General features: G+C 35.8%; 1 protein-coding gene across 3 annotated transcripts in view; it reads right to left on the bottom strand.

Annotated features, from left to right (window-relative positions):
* LOC121411427 (ataxin-7-like protein 1) overlaps positions 1–16,134 on the bottom strand; it is a 45,146-nt gene that overhangs the window by 22,352 nt on the left and 6,660 nt on the right. For 2 of the 3 annotated variants that reach the window (XM_041604158.1, XM_041604159.1), the window contains exon 3: positions 10,617–10,721. In XM_041604158.1, the coding sequence (XP_041460092.1) occupies positions 10,617–10,721 (105 nt within the window). Of the gene's footprint in view, positions 1–4,025; positions 4,226–10,616; positions 10,722–16,134 lie in introns of those variants that run through there. The other variant, XM_041604160.1, reaches the window with a different exon arrangement.

The following is a 16,134-nucleotide window of genomic DNA, read 5'->3' as shown; positions in this document are numbered from 1 at the left end:
AAATCCTGTAGGAAGTTCATTTCAAATTGGGTCTGAAAACTCAAAAGAAAAGGAATATAGTATTCAAGATCATTTTGCCCTATTAAAATGTTCACCTCTGATTAAGAAATAGAAATCATGCAAAACACAGTCACACACTCATTTTAATCTAAAAATGAAAGATGACTTTCTCCAAAAATATATAGAATATACCATTTTCTTTAAAGGAAAATCATTAGATCAGGTAGGAATTTACAAAAACCTACAAGAAACTTCTGGATTCTAATCACATCAATAATCTGCAAGCACAGACTAAATTTTGACACTTAAACACATTATACTGTCTGGATCGAGGACTAGACCCCAACTCTATGTCTGATGGTCCAGGCTGGAAGTATGTATGGTGAGACTACCACATATCGACCACCTCTTTTGAAACTGACCACCTTGCGCGCATTAAAATTATTGGGTATTACAAACGATAAGCGCTGAGTAGGCGCGGTGTCCATAGAAACGGTAAGAATCGATTTTACGAGAAAAAAAGAAGCGACAAAAAGTAAAAATTTAGTAGAATTAATCAAAATTGTAATTGACCAAACCAAAACCCAGCTGAAAACCCCCAAAATCTGATAGGAAATGGCTTTAGAACAAATATCCGTCATCAATCGTCGAATCATGTGCCGGAGCTCACAGTGGAAGTAGTGAGACGATCATTTAGCATGTTGACATCACAGAACTGATTTGAAAGAGTAAAAATATTTTGCCACCACAACAAGAATCGGCCGTAAACTTAGTGTACCGCGGGTGGTCGGTTTCAAAAGACGGGTGCAAATGAGCCAATGTAAAATCGTCGCATTCGTTGTTCGTTGATATATACGCGGATTGAATCGGAGTCGCCGAGCAAAATATGGGAATCTGATCTGCTTTATTTTCTGCACAAATGAGACGAAAACTGGATAAAATTGATAAATATTTTCGCAGATACGATGCTTAGAAGATTAGGTGGTCGATAAGGGGTAGTTCCAACCATATAGCTTAATAAAAAGTAGAATTCACTGAGCAAAATGCCGAAAATTTCATCAAAATCTGATGAGAAATAAAGTTATTGAATTTTAAAGTTTAGCAATATTTTGTGAAAACAGTCGTCATGAATATTCATTAGGTGAGCTGATGTCACATCTCCACTTGTTCTTTTGTATTTTATTATACAAAATTAGGTTCATTCAATTTTTTTTCCTCCAAGAACTAGACAAATTGGATTGACAACTGATTTAGTGCATTAGATATTTATTGCTGAAACTTATTTCATTATAAGGGAGACATATCATTCACACAAGTATGAAATAATGAAAAAAATTATGATTTTATGAAATAACAAAAGAAAATGGAAAGTGGAGATGTGACATCATCAGCCCACCTAATGAATATTCATGGCGACTGTTTTCACAAAATATTGCTTTAAACTTCAATAACTATATTATGTGTTATCCCATTTTGATGAAATTTTTGGCATTTTGCTCAGTGAATTCTAATCAATGTATTAAGATATAAATATTTTCAGCCCGGACCATCCCTTAAATATAAGCAGCCGAAGTATTATGAATCTCACTACTTAAGACTCTGCATTACGTGCTATGTGAAAACCAAAGGTACAAACTACACTCTAAATTGCAGTGATTTAAAATAAGAATCCAGATCTATGGACTGTAGTAAGTGTACAATCACATTCTGGATTGAGTTTGAATGCTAAAGATTTAGTTTTTAACCTTGAGGGATTTGAATTTAAATCATTTGAAATTCAAAAATCAATATGCTGAAGGATTCAAACTAAATCCGGAATTTGATTGGTCCCTACAGTACATCTGGATTCATTTTTAAATCCCTGCAATTTAGAGTCTACTCCAACAATTCACATGTACATATAGGCCTAATAATAATCAATAACCATTAGATTGCCAAGAAAACATAACAATTGTGGCAAAACTGTCAATAAGCCAAATAAATCAATTCATTTCATAGAATACTGTATCAGCTTAAAAAAGCAAGCAAATTCCACATACAGAGAAATAGAAATTTTCTATTAGACTTGACTTTACCCGCAGCCGCAATGTAGACATTATGTGCATTTATATTGTATGTACCAGCTTTGCCTGACCTAGCAATCCCATGTGGCAAAATAACGGTCAAATAAAGAAATAAAAAAAGAAATACGGTCTATTAAGGCTCTATTCTTCAGTGGATCAATTTAAGCACTCAATATTTCAAAAATATTAGTGTGCAGGTACAAGGAATCACAATACCTTCCATATAAATAGATGTTATATAACCTTAGCCCATGAGTAGCAAATGTGACCCCTTTAAGATGCTCGCAAATTTGGCTTCTTCTAAAAGGAAATACACCGCTAATGAGCTGTGAAAATGCATGGAACTAGCACAGTTTATTTTGTGTATATTGAAGATAATGAACTTTCAATCGGCGTGTAATTCATCAATTTACCTTTTCGCTTCCAATATTAAAGGTCTTTAGCAATAAATACAAGCCACAATTGAACAAAATCCTAACACATCACAAAAAACAAACTTGTGGAATGCTTCCGGCATTCTTGCCTGCAATTACAGGATCCAATATAGCCACAGTTTACTTTGAAAATAATTGGTGAATGGAAAATTCGTCACAAAAAATATGCACAACACCATTCATACTAAGTTCATTGACCCTAAATGACCTTTGACCTTGATCATTTGACCTGACACTAGAGCAAGACAATCAATAATAGTGATTAATCTCATGTCCAAGTTTCATGAACTACATGTAGATCCATCAACTTTCAAAGTTATGCCATTTCAATAATACCCGAACATGGTAAAAATGCAGTGACCCTTGACCTTAATCATGTGACTTAGACCTTATCCAGGATATTCAATGATTCTAATTACATGTCCAGGTTTCATGAACTAGATCTATCATGATGACATTAAAAAAAACCCTTCAGCTTTCAATGCTGATTCCCCAACAAGGTATGTATAAGTTCATTGACCCTAAATGACCACTGAATTTCATGCAAGATAATCATCGATACTTGATAGTTAACCCTTATGTCAGATATGTTTCACAAACTGGGTCATACTTTCTAAGTTATAACATTTCAAAAATGTAACCTTTATTAAGATTTTAATGACACCCCTCCCTCATGGCCGGAAAGACATTATATTGATTTCTAACTGAAGAATTAAATAAAAAATTTATTTGAAATTGTCATGTCCGTTATGCTCACAGCAATTGTATTTTCTTTACAACCATACAATATATATTTTTTTCTAATTCATCAATTGCGTTTTCACTGAAGGTTAGGTGTCTGATAAAGTCAATGAGAACTGTTTAAATACTATAGATATTAAAATTTAATGCTTCAAATGACAAAAATCTATCTAAATATTATGTCTGTTATGCTGGAATTACCCATCTGCCCGTAGCTATGCTGAAATACAGTTTAAAACCATGATCTTGGAAGCGATATTCCAAATCGGTTCAGAAAACCACCTCACGAGTTGTTTTCAAGATCGCTATGCCTCGTTAAACTGGTTTTAGCGTGAGGACACAACCGTTCTTCGGGAAGCGATCTTCGCACATTTTGACCGCGCTACCTGGTGTAGAATGCCTACGCTGCGATTTCAAATTTCGCACGAAACGTGTCACCCCACTGAGAGCGTTTCCATAGCAACAAGATCGCTTTACTTGAAGTGATTTTGAAAACCACTTTTGTGTGATTAAGTGGGAACATTAGCAAAGCGATCTTCCCAACTGGTTTCCTGAATCGGTTTCCAGTAAACCAGTTTTAGAAAGCGTAATGAGAACGGTGTCTTAAATAGTTTTAGAGCTATGGACCACCAGTATTAGGACAATTCTAAATCATCTTCGAAGTATGGGATCATGACAAGAAGAAACCGCACATGTACCAATTGACCTTCTAATATTGTTCACTGTGAGAGAAACCAAAACACTACAAGAGCCAAAGATGGGAATTACCCCAGATATCACAACTTACCGGCAAATCCATCTCAAACTGATCAAATTTTCCATGAGACTGAATTCCAACTTAATCAACGATACTTCTCGATAATATTTAATCAAATTCCATAAATTTATAGATATAATAGTGGTATGTTTACAAAGTGATTGTGAGAGATCTAGGTTTGTGGTACCCTTGTCGCACGCAGCAGGTGAAATACATACATGTCAAATACACACAGTATGTACAACATATACACTGTGTGCGTGCATAATACAAAATGTGTGTGTGTAGAATGTCTGTCTGCCAAGGTTTGATTTTTTTTCTTCTTCTTTGCTCTCTTCTTGTATTGTGGTTTATTATTATTGTCATTTGTGCATTGGGGTTAGGAGAGTAATAGCGTGGATTTTGAGTCTGGATTACCCATGTTATCATCATGTCCACGTTCAACATGGATGCATGATTTCAGTGTTGACCTGTCTGTTGGCAAGGGAATCCCTAAATTATATTAAAAAGAATCATAATTTCTCCATCATATGCATTGGTTCAAATAGTGTCTGGGTAGTTCAGTTAGTTATAGGCCCTACTTGATTTGTTTCTTGAGGGGGAGGAGGGGGGTAGGGGGTGGAAGACACTCTCCCCTTCTCCGAAAAGAAAAGTTAACTCCACTTTCTTTATTGCAAATTTGCAAGCATGCAACAAAACCTTCAATTTCAATTTTAAAAATCCCTTGTCTTGTTATCTTTCTGCTAACTACACTCCAGCTCCATTTCTTCTTCTTCTTCTTCGATACGTGCCGACAGACTTGCTAGTCCGTCGGCACGTATTTTTGTACACCTACTCTATATGTACATGATTGTGGGTATATGTATAAATGTACATCTTGTTTTACCTATCCTTGCCTCTTATTGAAATCCCTGAGTACTACAGAATCTTGAATGTTAAAGGGACTTATAAATCAGAAATCTGTACTTAATCATTAATGATGGTTGAATGATGGTTTACAAGAGCCGATCCAGGGATTGCAGGAGATGCATTTCTCTTCCAAAAATTTGACAAGCAAAAAAAAGTCATCACTATTAAAGAAAATGTTTGAAAATTTGGTCTTGATAGAAAAAAACTGACAAGCCCCCCCCCCAAAAAAAAAATAGTTAAATAATAAATAAATAAATGAATAAATATACAAATATGAAATAACTGTCATCACTCAAATTAGAGCATTTTGGACTCTTTTCATTTTTTTTGGGGGGGGGTTGTGAAAATAGTACGGGGTGTGCTCACACTTTTGTCGCCCCCCCCCCCGATTCATGCCTGGTTCATTGTACTTGCTACAATCAGATCCATTTTAAGATATTTGCTGATCATTATCCATTTGATTAATTCACTTCAGAATGAATGAGCCAATGGGGGCATTGTTGCTATTTGAGAATAAAAAAACTCTATGGTTTCTACAAAAATGCATTCAGTTGGCCTAATGATTGAGATGCCAGTCAGAAATAAACACTATATACCCAAACTTCTTTCATCTAATGTAGGCTTACAAATTACAATAACGTTCTAGTATTTAACAATTAAAAAATAATCAGAATTCATTAATGGATAATTACTTGTTTTTTAACCCCTAATCATTAGGGACGGTTGTGACCCTCACCATGAATTATTTGCAGATATTAATCTTACAGGCAAAATGGAGAAATACATGACATTTTATGTTGTGTAATTTCCCATACTAACGATTATCTAAAATTTTGCCTCAAAATCACTTCTTTGTGGAAGAAAAATTCACCAATAGCTTATGCAAACCACTGTCCGCATACGACTCACCGTGTATTATCACACGAGACTCAGTGCCAGGGTGGTACAAGTATATTTTGGCCATTTCTTATGCTAAAACCTTACAAACGAAAGCCATTAACTGGATAAATTACAAACTGAAGTTATTGACTCGTCATTTTTCGAAGATCACCTGACATCTAAAACCCTTGCTTTTCGAGTCACATGACTTAAAGCCAGTATTCCAGCTTTAAGGATATATGCATGTCCACGGTGAACCGGCTTTTCGGGTTAAAAGGGCTAAGTTCTACCAAACTAGACAACACAGTTTAAATGCAAATTAGGGAAAATCAATGGTAACTTTTAATAATAGGCTGAAGGGTACTTTTTTCAGAGGTAAAAAACTATCCAACACCATGTACTCAAGATGGTTCACTGATAGAAAATGATTTGCTCTGCTAACCTTTCTTGAATTCCCCAAGCGTAGAAGAGAGGTGAGTAATGTATGGCAAGCTATCAAGCAATACCCCATGAATCATGCAGCTATTATTAATACAGTTCCTATCTAAAAACAGTTCAAGATAAGATCAACATCGCTGACATGTGGTTCATTCCATCAATTTGCCAAAACAATCGGTCGCAATTATCACAACATTGAGTACTACTCTTGGCATTATTATCGTGAAGTGGATTAATAATGCACTAATATTATCAAGTATAGTGTAAGCAAATACGTAATAACACTGTATGTACATGTATGCAGTATAACTACCCAATGCTAAAGTAAACATGATTTTGATGGTTTTTTTTTTAATCCAAACTCCTGTGAATTGGATGGAAGTCATCCATGATGGAACTCATGTCAAGGTTTTCCAAATCGTTGTGCTTTCAGCTGGTGCATTTATGATGACAGTATCAATGAGTCATAAATGACATGTAATTTGGGAATTCCTTTTATTGCAGACACAATATACTAACTGTATTGATGACTAACACGTAGATATAATACAGGTATCTATTGATCTCATAATATTTTATTAAACAATAGCAAAATTCCATTCCTACATGCAGGTACGGTATATACAATGATCAAACTGTGTATTTTTTTTAAATCTGTTCAGAACAAGAATGATGTTATCATGAAATGCACATTTGTCTTATTTACCTGAAAAAAAGGCGAAATTGAAAAGCAGTTTTGACTGTAGCTAGTCAGTCTAGGTTCATTTTTTTAAATTATTGATTAAAGTAATGATAAACATTTAATAACAGATCATTCAGTTTCATCTACATGTTAATGTATCATTAATGCTTGTACAATAAGAATATCTTTACGTACCAGTATATTGGTATGAATAAAAAAAGAACATATGTGACGAGGTAGAACAATTGCAATTAACACACAAGCTGAGGAACTACATGTACATTCATTGTAATTAGAGTGTGAAGATTTATTTGGCCAATTATTCTTGGACCTTAAGGCTATTTCAAAAGTCTGAAAATTGAACAGATAAGCCTCATTAAGAAAACAAACTGATTCCCATCCAAAACAAATTTGATTTATAAAATGATGCTGTATAAATTATACATTCATAGTGCACACAAAAAGAAGTAGAAACAGGTAATGGAATAAAATAATACCCCTTTTACATGTGTCTGAAAAACAAATGATGCACTGATGAACCCTCCACCCCCCCCCCCCCCCCCCGGTGTGTAATGATGACTTGATACCAGGGAAGCGTTTCATGAAAGGACTTGTCGGACATTTTTTTCTGACAAGTCATGTTTTATCCAACAGTTACTACATGTACACATGTACATGTATAAGGCAGTGCTGCACCATCCCGAGTTTGCTCAATCTCGAGATTTTCGGCCGATCAGCCCTCTTCGCAATTACTATCGCAAGATAAGCAATTCCTTCTCAAGCGAGGCATCAATGCATTATGTTCTGATGCCGTGAATAAATAATCCAGAGTGCGTCTGCACCTACAAATTAGTGTACAATTCGTAAAATAGCATGCTATTTTGAAAATAATCCCAAGTTGACTTGGGATTGCAATCTCGAGATTAATCCTACGAACTAGCATAATTGTGTCTCCATTGCAAATAATCTCGAGATTGTTCAGATCGGGAAATTTGCCGGATCAGAAATAGCACGCTAATTTGAAAACTCTGGATGGTGCAGACGGCCCTATTGTAACAGTGCCTCACAGCCAATCAGAATCAAGGAAATTTGTCAGATCCAACATCTTGTCGGACAAAAATATTGATGAAACACTCCCCAGACCTATTGATGACTGGACCAATAGTGTGGTGAAATTTTGGACCATTTGATTATTACATAAAATTCTTGATTATTTGATACATGGACGAAATGCCTGATGGACCATGGTCATTGGACAAATTGGTTTTTAGGCCAAAGGGATCAATCGACCTATTGGCAATCGGACCAGCTATAGGGCCAAATGGTAGTACATGGTTATTAGCCAAAATGTATATTGGACAAAACGCTACGTGGACGATGTGGTCAATAGACCCAATGGATATTGGACAATCTTGTAATGAAAAAAATGATGTTGAGACAATTTTGGCTGATTGGACCAAACAATGATCAACCAACCAACCAAAAGGGCCAATAGCATGCATTCAGGCTTGGGGGAATCCTGCGAGGATATCTATTAATTTTGCAAACATGGGAATTCCCCTTATCTCTACCATCATAACACTTTACAAACATACTGTACCATCAGTTTACACTACAGTACTGCAAGATTGTGTTCATTTTTTATGTAACTAAATTAAAGTTTATAACAGCTGGTGTACAATAATAAAACAAATTTTTTATTATAATACATGCATATCTATATGTACTTTTTTCACAACTGAATTTTTAAATCCTTATCATTGTTAATTGTTTGACTTTCACAGTATAATAGATGACAATGAACAGTCACAGCCACAGACACAGCCCTACACGTAAAGTTCTTTGTGACCAAAACTGTACGATGTATGCCAATTCAGTGCAATTACAATTTTAATATTGTCAAAAAGTTTCTTTTTTAACGTGAATTATATATAGCAGATTGTAGTGATATACTGTACTTGTGACTGAAGATTTAGATCTGCCATTCAGAAATAAGGACAATCTTAGGACAATATACACTCTCCTCAACATACAAATATGATCCACTTCTAACGCTTCATCATGCTGCTTCAGCAACTATGCCATCCATGACAAAGGTCTGAGGAAGTTTGCAGCCTTGCAAGAGAGCTTACCCCAAAACTTGATTGTGGAAAAAAGGTTATTAACTCATTGGGGACTGGCTGATTATGATAGAACACACATTATCCATAGAACCCATGAAGCGGATTCAATCTCCAGCGAGCTCTACATAAGCATGAAGAAGATTTTAATAAAAGCGGAAAAACAAAAGAAACATATTGCTGAATATTTGGCCCAAATCAATCAAAGATTGATAGGAGTTGTCAGCTCCTAACTGGTCCTAAGATATAAATCCCATAAAATGCCATTTTCTCTGAGAATTATGAATTATTTTACTTATGCATTAATTATATCATCAGACACATCACTTCATGCCTACTTCTATAAGAAAACATATTTAGACATCATGAACAATACAAAGCTGAGAAGTTATAGCATCGACATGATATATGGGGGAGCTGCTCCTTTGTTATGTCACAAAATAAAAGTAAAAAGAAACATTATTCTCTGAAGGATTTTCGCCAAACTTTCAGTTATGCAATTCAGTTGGTTTTCTGCTACTATTAAAGGTCAAGTCCACCCTAGAAAAATGTTGATTTGAATAAATAGAGAAAAATCAAACTAGCATAACGCTGAAAATTTCATCAAAATCAGAAGTAAAATAAAACAAGTGGAATGCCTCTGGCGGTCTCACCTGCATCACGCGATACAATATAGCAGCAGTGCTGACTTTGAAAACTACTATAACTTGCACAAGATGTTCAGTGATACTTGGTACTCTTATGTCCAAGTTTCATGAACTAGGTCCATAAATTTTCTAAGTTATGATGATATTTCAATAACTTAACCTTAGGTTAAGATTTTGATATTGATTCCCCAAACATGGTCTCAGTTCATTGACCCTAAATGACCTTTGACCTTGGTCATGTGACATGAAACTCGGGCAGGATGTTAAGTAATACTTGATAAACCTTATGAACAAGTTTCATGAACTAGGTCCATACACTTTCTAAGTTATGCTGTTATTTCAAAATCTTCGGTTAAGATTTGGTGTTGACGCCGCCGTCGGAAAAGCGGCGCTTATAGTCTCACTCTGCTATGCGGGTGAGACAAAAATTATAGCATTTCAAAATTTTGATAATAATATATTGCAAATGAGACAGTCGATGATGTCCCTCACTCACTATTTCTTTTGCTTTTTATTGTTTGAATTATATCTCATTTTTTACAGATTTGATAATAAGGACCAACTCAACCGAATCATATAGTATTAAACAATGCTAATTCCATATGTTCATGGAGGAATAAAACTTTGTATGACTATGAGGAGAAAACTGGAATAATTCATGTTTCACATAATAAAATACAAAACAAATAGTGAGTGGATGACATCTTCAGTCTTCTCATTTGCATACCGAGTCACTGACCAGGATGTGCATATAACTCTTTTGTGAAATAAAGCGAAACTATAAAATGTCATAACTTTCTTGTTTTACATCCGATTTTGATGAAATTTTGAGTGTTATGTTTATTTGATTTTTCTCTTTTATTCTAATTAAATTTGTGTTGGGGTGGACTTGTTCTTTAATTTCATGTCAGGGTGAACTTTCCCCTTATAATTCAAGGGTACTTACCTATATGCCTCTGTAATGCCTGAGGTTTGACTACTTGTTTACACTGCTCACACACCACCAGATAGAACTCATCCCTCCCTGGACACAGCCCAAACATTGGAGAATCTAGAGAATAACATCTTGGTCAAGGAAATAACATGGTATCCATGGAAACATGAAACATTCAATTAATTTGCCTGCTGGGATAAAACAAAAGTGACACATTTGAAACAAGTATGCATTTTCAATTCATGCATTTCATAATACACGCACTAGAAACATGCACCCTTAATGTGACGTCACTCCTTTGCATTAATCAGTAGAGACTGGTCGACGAACACCATGCATTAATCCACATGTTTCTATTTCTAACTCGTTATAAAGAACTTCCACCTTTCTTGTTATATGCAACTGAATCATTTCAAAGCTAGGAAGGTGTTTTTCACTTGAAAGAATGATTGCATTCAGTCCAATACCCATCTGGTTGACATCGTACAGATGGCAGCAGATATGTAGATTTTTACCATTATAATGGCTAAAGTCACTTGGTCTACTAAATATTTGGTCCAACCTACTGTTTAGTGGGTCTAAAGCCCAGCACACACTATGCAACGTTATTGCACAAAGATTGCAACAAAATCAGTGTGTGCCAACCTAAAACATGCTGAAACTGCGACTCTCTGTGTTGCAGTAGGATCGCAGACCAAATTTCTGACATTTGCCATGTCAAATCTTTCTGCGATTTTGCTAATTTCAGCCAATCGGATTTGTCCTAGACGATGACATCACAGCTAATTTGCTGTGCTGCTGCAGCGCTGAGAATATAAGCGCAAAATAGGCACAATGAGATGCAGCGAGGTAGAGAGCCGTTGCAATGTGCGCTGGCCTGCAATGTGACTGCACTGAGATGGGAATGGTATCTTGTTGCAATCAGACCTTGATGCAATCTCATCACGTGTTGTGCACTGGGCTTAATACTCACATGGTCTTTCTGCCATGTAGTCCCATGCCCAAATGGTCCAATTTCCAATTTTGTCTGTCGTTTTGCACTTTTCAAAAATATTGATTTACAAACATTTCATTGAATCTCATCATACAGACTAAATGGTTTTAGACCAAGTGGATATTAGACGAAATGGGCTAAATGGAAATTAGACCAAACGGTCAGTACAGGGCCCCATCTTACAAAGAGGTACGATTGATCCAATCAATTGTAATTCGATGGAAATCCATCAGTGTCATAATTTTTTCTACACGAAAATATGAACAATGTCCTTTGTAAACAAAGAGAAGCACAGTGAATTTTCTAGAAAACAATTAATGCATGAATATATATCATAGTTAGAAAATATTTTGAACATCAGTCCTTCACGTTTATAATTTCGTGGAGCTCAATAAATTGCTCTCCTTATTTTTTTAAGGAGCTCAATTGAGCTCCTCAGAATCGCTCTCCGTGAGGAGCTCAAATCAATTCATTACAATACATGTATGATAAATTGTAGATTTTTCTGAACATTGTATATATGCAATAGCTGTGTTAGCTATTGATTAATCTGTGGTGAAACTAGGCCTGGGTCACGTACGTTTACAAGATGTCATACGCGCTCCTGCTAAAACAAAAACAAAAACAAAATTGAACAAAAACAAAAACAAAATTGAAAAAAAAATTGCTAAAATTTCACATTTTACATCTTTAAATCCATGAAATGCCCATAGTTTTTCCCTAAAAATTCCTTGAAATTACTTTGATTTAGTTGAAAACTATCAGAAACATGAAGAATATTCACCTCTTTCCCGACTCTGATTTGAACTTACCTCGGTAAATATTGTAGTCCCACATGTAGACTTCCATGGTGTTGCCATGAAAATCTACATATGGGACTACATGGGACTGCAATATTGACCGAGTTTAAATTAAAATCAGAGTCGGGAAAGAGATGAATATTCTTCATTTTTCTGATAGTTTTCAACTAAATCAAAGTAATTTCAAGGAATTATGGAAAAAAGAAGGTCATTTCATAGATTTAAAGATGTGAAATTTTAGCAATTTTTTTTTTCATTTTTTTTTTTTTTTTTTTAGGAGCGCGATTTTTTGCTCTCCTTAATTTTTTTAGGAGCGCGGTAGGAGTGCCGGCGCGATCGCGCTCCTCAAATTTGAAGGTCTGGAACATGCATGATAGATGTTGACATTGCTGACCATCCATAGTTGTGATTGATCGGATCAATCGCAACTCTTTGTAAGACAGGGCCCTGATCAACCTCAACTGTATGGCAATCCATCTACCAATATGTCATAATATTTTCTCCAGGACATTTTTACATCATTAGAAAACAAAGAGAAGCATACTAAAATTTCAAGAAAATCATGAATGTATGAATATACAGCATATCTATTAAACGTTTTGATCGAACAGACATTTTACATGTCGACGTTGCTGGCTTTCCATAGTTGTGGTTGATCGGATCAATCACAACTTTTTGTAAGACAGACACCAGGGGCGGTGTTTCACAAAGATTTAAGTATGACTTAGAGTCGCACTTAAATGTCTAGTTGCGCGCAGTATAAAAGGCATGACAGCATTGGTCAGATCATGCCAAGAGGACGCGCACTACTGCGTATTGATCAATAAGATTGCGCGTTACATATCATGTACGCGTCGACATTTAAGTGCGACCTAAGTCATACTTAAATCTTTGTGAAACACCCCCCAGGTGTGGGCCTATATGAATAGGTTGTAGACAAACTAGGATTAGACCATATGGATAGTAGACCAAGAGCTTGTCGACAAAGGAGCCATTTACCAAGGAAATATGGTTACATCCATGCTACCAGATAATGATATAATATGCACTACATACATGTATGAAGAGATATGAGAGAGCCAGGGGAAGGGTGATATGATTGGGATTTTTTTTTTCAGTAATTTCTTGTAATTATCACTATGACCAACTTCAATCTGTGTGTGTGATGCCTAGCTGGAAAACATGAAAGAAAGAAGAACCCAGGATAACAATATTTGCCAAAAAGCATCATTTCAAATAATAGAATGATGACAAATCAAATAATTGATGGAGAAGGGTATCACTTCAATGGAAGATTGTGGTCATAAAATAGCCCTAAAGGCTGTTTGTGTGCTCACATGGGCTCCCCCCCCCCCCATTTTTCTAGTGAGCCAAAATAACAAATAAATGAATCCTGGCCCGAAAGCGTTACCATGGTAGTTACCATTGGATGGCAAAGTCACCATAATGGTAACTTTTATGCAACAGACCCAGGGCCCTGTACCTCAAAGGTATGCGATTAATCACTAAATGCAATATCCCACCAAGATCATCCTTCCATGAGCAGTTTGTTCAGTAGACTGACTAGGAACCAATTGGAATTGTTCTTTCATATTAGCAATTAATCGCTAATCTTTTGTGCTATGGGGCCAAGAGTAATTACCGGTACTGGTGGGTGTTTCATGAAGCTATTCGTAAGTTAAGAATGACTGGTGATCCTTTATTGTGGTAAATGGTATATCAAATTGGCGATGGTTCAATGCGTAAGAAGGGTTCACCAGTCGTTCTTAAAGTCGCTCTTAACTTACGAAAAGCTTTATGAAACGGCCCCAAGAAATGTTCGGGTCCTGGGGGTGTTTCATAAAGCTGTTCGTAAGTTAAGAACGACTGGTGAACCTTTTATCGCCAATGAACATTTTGGTGTATACCCTCTACCACAAGAAATGATCACCAGTCGTTCTTAAAGTCACTCTTAAGGACATTCCCCAGTTATGTTTGTTATATTTACTCCATGAGCATTGATGTCACAATAAGTGAACAGGTAAGTAATCAGCTACAGGTATCGGCTGGTTTTTCTAATAATCGGCACTCTATCAGCAAATCTTGATGCAAGGAGCAAAGAAAATAAGTAGGGAAATAGATTTATAAGCACAACATACAGAATTAATGATTATGTTGACAATCAAAGGATACTCGTCCAAACAGAACATTTTACTTTTGAAAAACAAAGCACTAGCAATTTCTCAATTTACTGATTTTTAATACTAACTGTTGTCAAAGGACAAAAGTTTTAAGATGTATTACTCAAAGTTTAAAACAGCTACATGTACATGTATCTAACCCTATATGGGATCAGCTCAGTGGAAGGGGGTTTGACCACTTCTAGCCTATAAAGAGTGACACTTAAAGTAGCAAAGTTTCAGAAATTTGGAGAAAAAGCTAAAATTTGTAAAAACCTAACAAGAGTGCCAACTTTGAAAACAACCAAGATGAATAATTATTAACAAATAACATCATTCATATCATAATAAAATACTAAGTTCAATGACCTTTGAACTTCATTGTGTGACCTGAAACTCATGCAAAACTATCTGTGAGACTTGATAACCCTTATGTCCAAGTTCCATGCAATAGATCCATTAACTTTCCAAGTTATGATAACATTTCGAAAACTTAATATCCCTGGTTAAGACTTGTATATTGATCAAACAATAAAAAACAAGAGAAATAGTGAGTGACATCATCGACTCTCTCATTTGGATGTAACTGGCTCGTTCATATAACTATTTTGTTAAAAATAAGCGAAAATTTGAAATGTCATAACTTTCTTATCTTACATCCGATTTTGATGAAATTTTCAGCATTGTGCTTGTCTGATTTTTCTCTATTGATTCAAATCAACATTTTTCTGAGGTGGACTTGACCTTTAATGACCTTTGACCCTCATCATGTGATCTAAAACTCATGCAAGATGATCAGTAATTCTTGATTACCATTATGTCAAGTTTCATGAACTAGGCCCATATACTTTTTAAATCATTATGACATTTTAAAAACTTAACCTTGTTTCAGATTTCAATGCTGATGACGCTGCCGCTGTCGCCATAAGAAAAGCGGCGCCCAAGTCTCGCTCTGATATGCATGTGAGACAAAAATATGCCTGTCCCTTAGCAAGACATGATTTACCTTGGTCACTCTCCATCCAAGTGAAAATGGGTACTAGACATGTTTAAGCATTAGTTATTCTGGTGAATTTGGTTATCTGAACACTTATATCTTCAGGCCGCTTGTCTCTATCACATTATGATAGAGAAAAGTAGTATATAAGCAAGTACTCAAGGGAACTGTTGAAAGAAGGAGATGGTGGAGATTAATTTCATGACAGAACTACCATCAGCCTCGGCCATGGAGGAAGAATAAGAGACTCTCCTACTTTTGGAAATGGTAGCAACAGAAGCAAGAATGACAAGAGGAAAATTTACTGGAGCTAAAAAAGTCACCCTGGAAATCAACCTGGCCTTTGGAAATGGGAAGTAGCAGCGTTTTTATCTGAAAAATAATTCCATACTGGAACCATTGTGGCAAAATTTCAGGTTTCTTATCATGATCCTGGCTCATCCGGGATTCCAATAACTCAGTGGGCCATCCACAACTGCAGAACCTGACACTGCTGCCACCTCTGGCAGCTGGATTGTCTTGACTTATAGGTAGGTTGTGCTCCATGCACAAGATTCTAACCTGGATTTAGCTCTACATT

This window comes from Lytechinus variegatus, chromosome 3, assembly GCF_018143015.1.
Source record: "Lytechinus variegatus isolate NC3 chromosome 3, Lvar_3.0, whole genome shotgun sequence".
Taxonomy (NCBI): Eukaryota; Metazoa; Echinodermata; class Echinoidea; order Temnopleuroida; family Toxopneustidae; genus Lytechinus; species Lytechinus variegatus.
The sequence above is the reverse complement of the archived record's forward strand: the minus strand, read 5'-3'. Positions and strand labels throughout refer to the sequence as shown.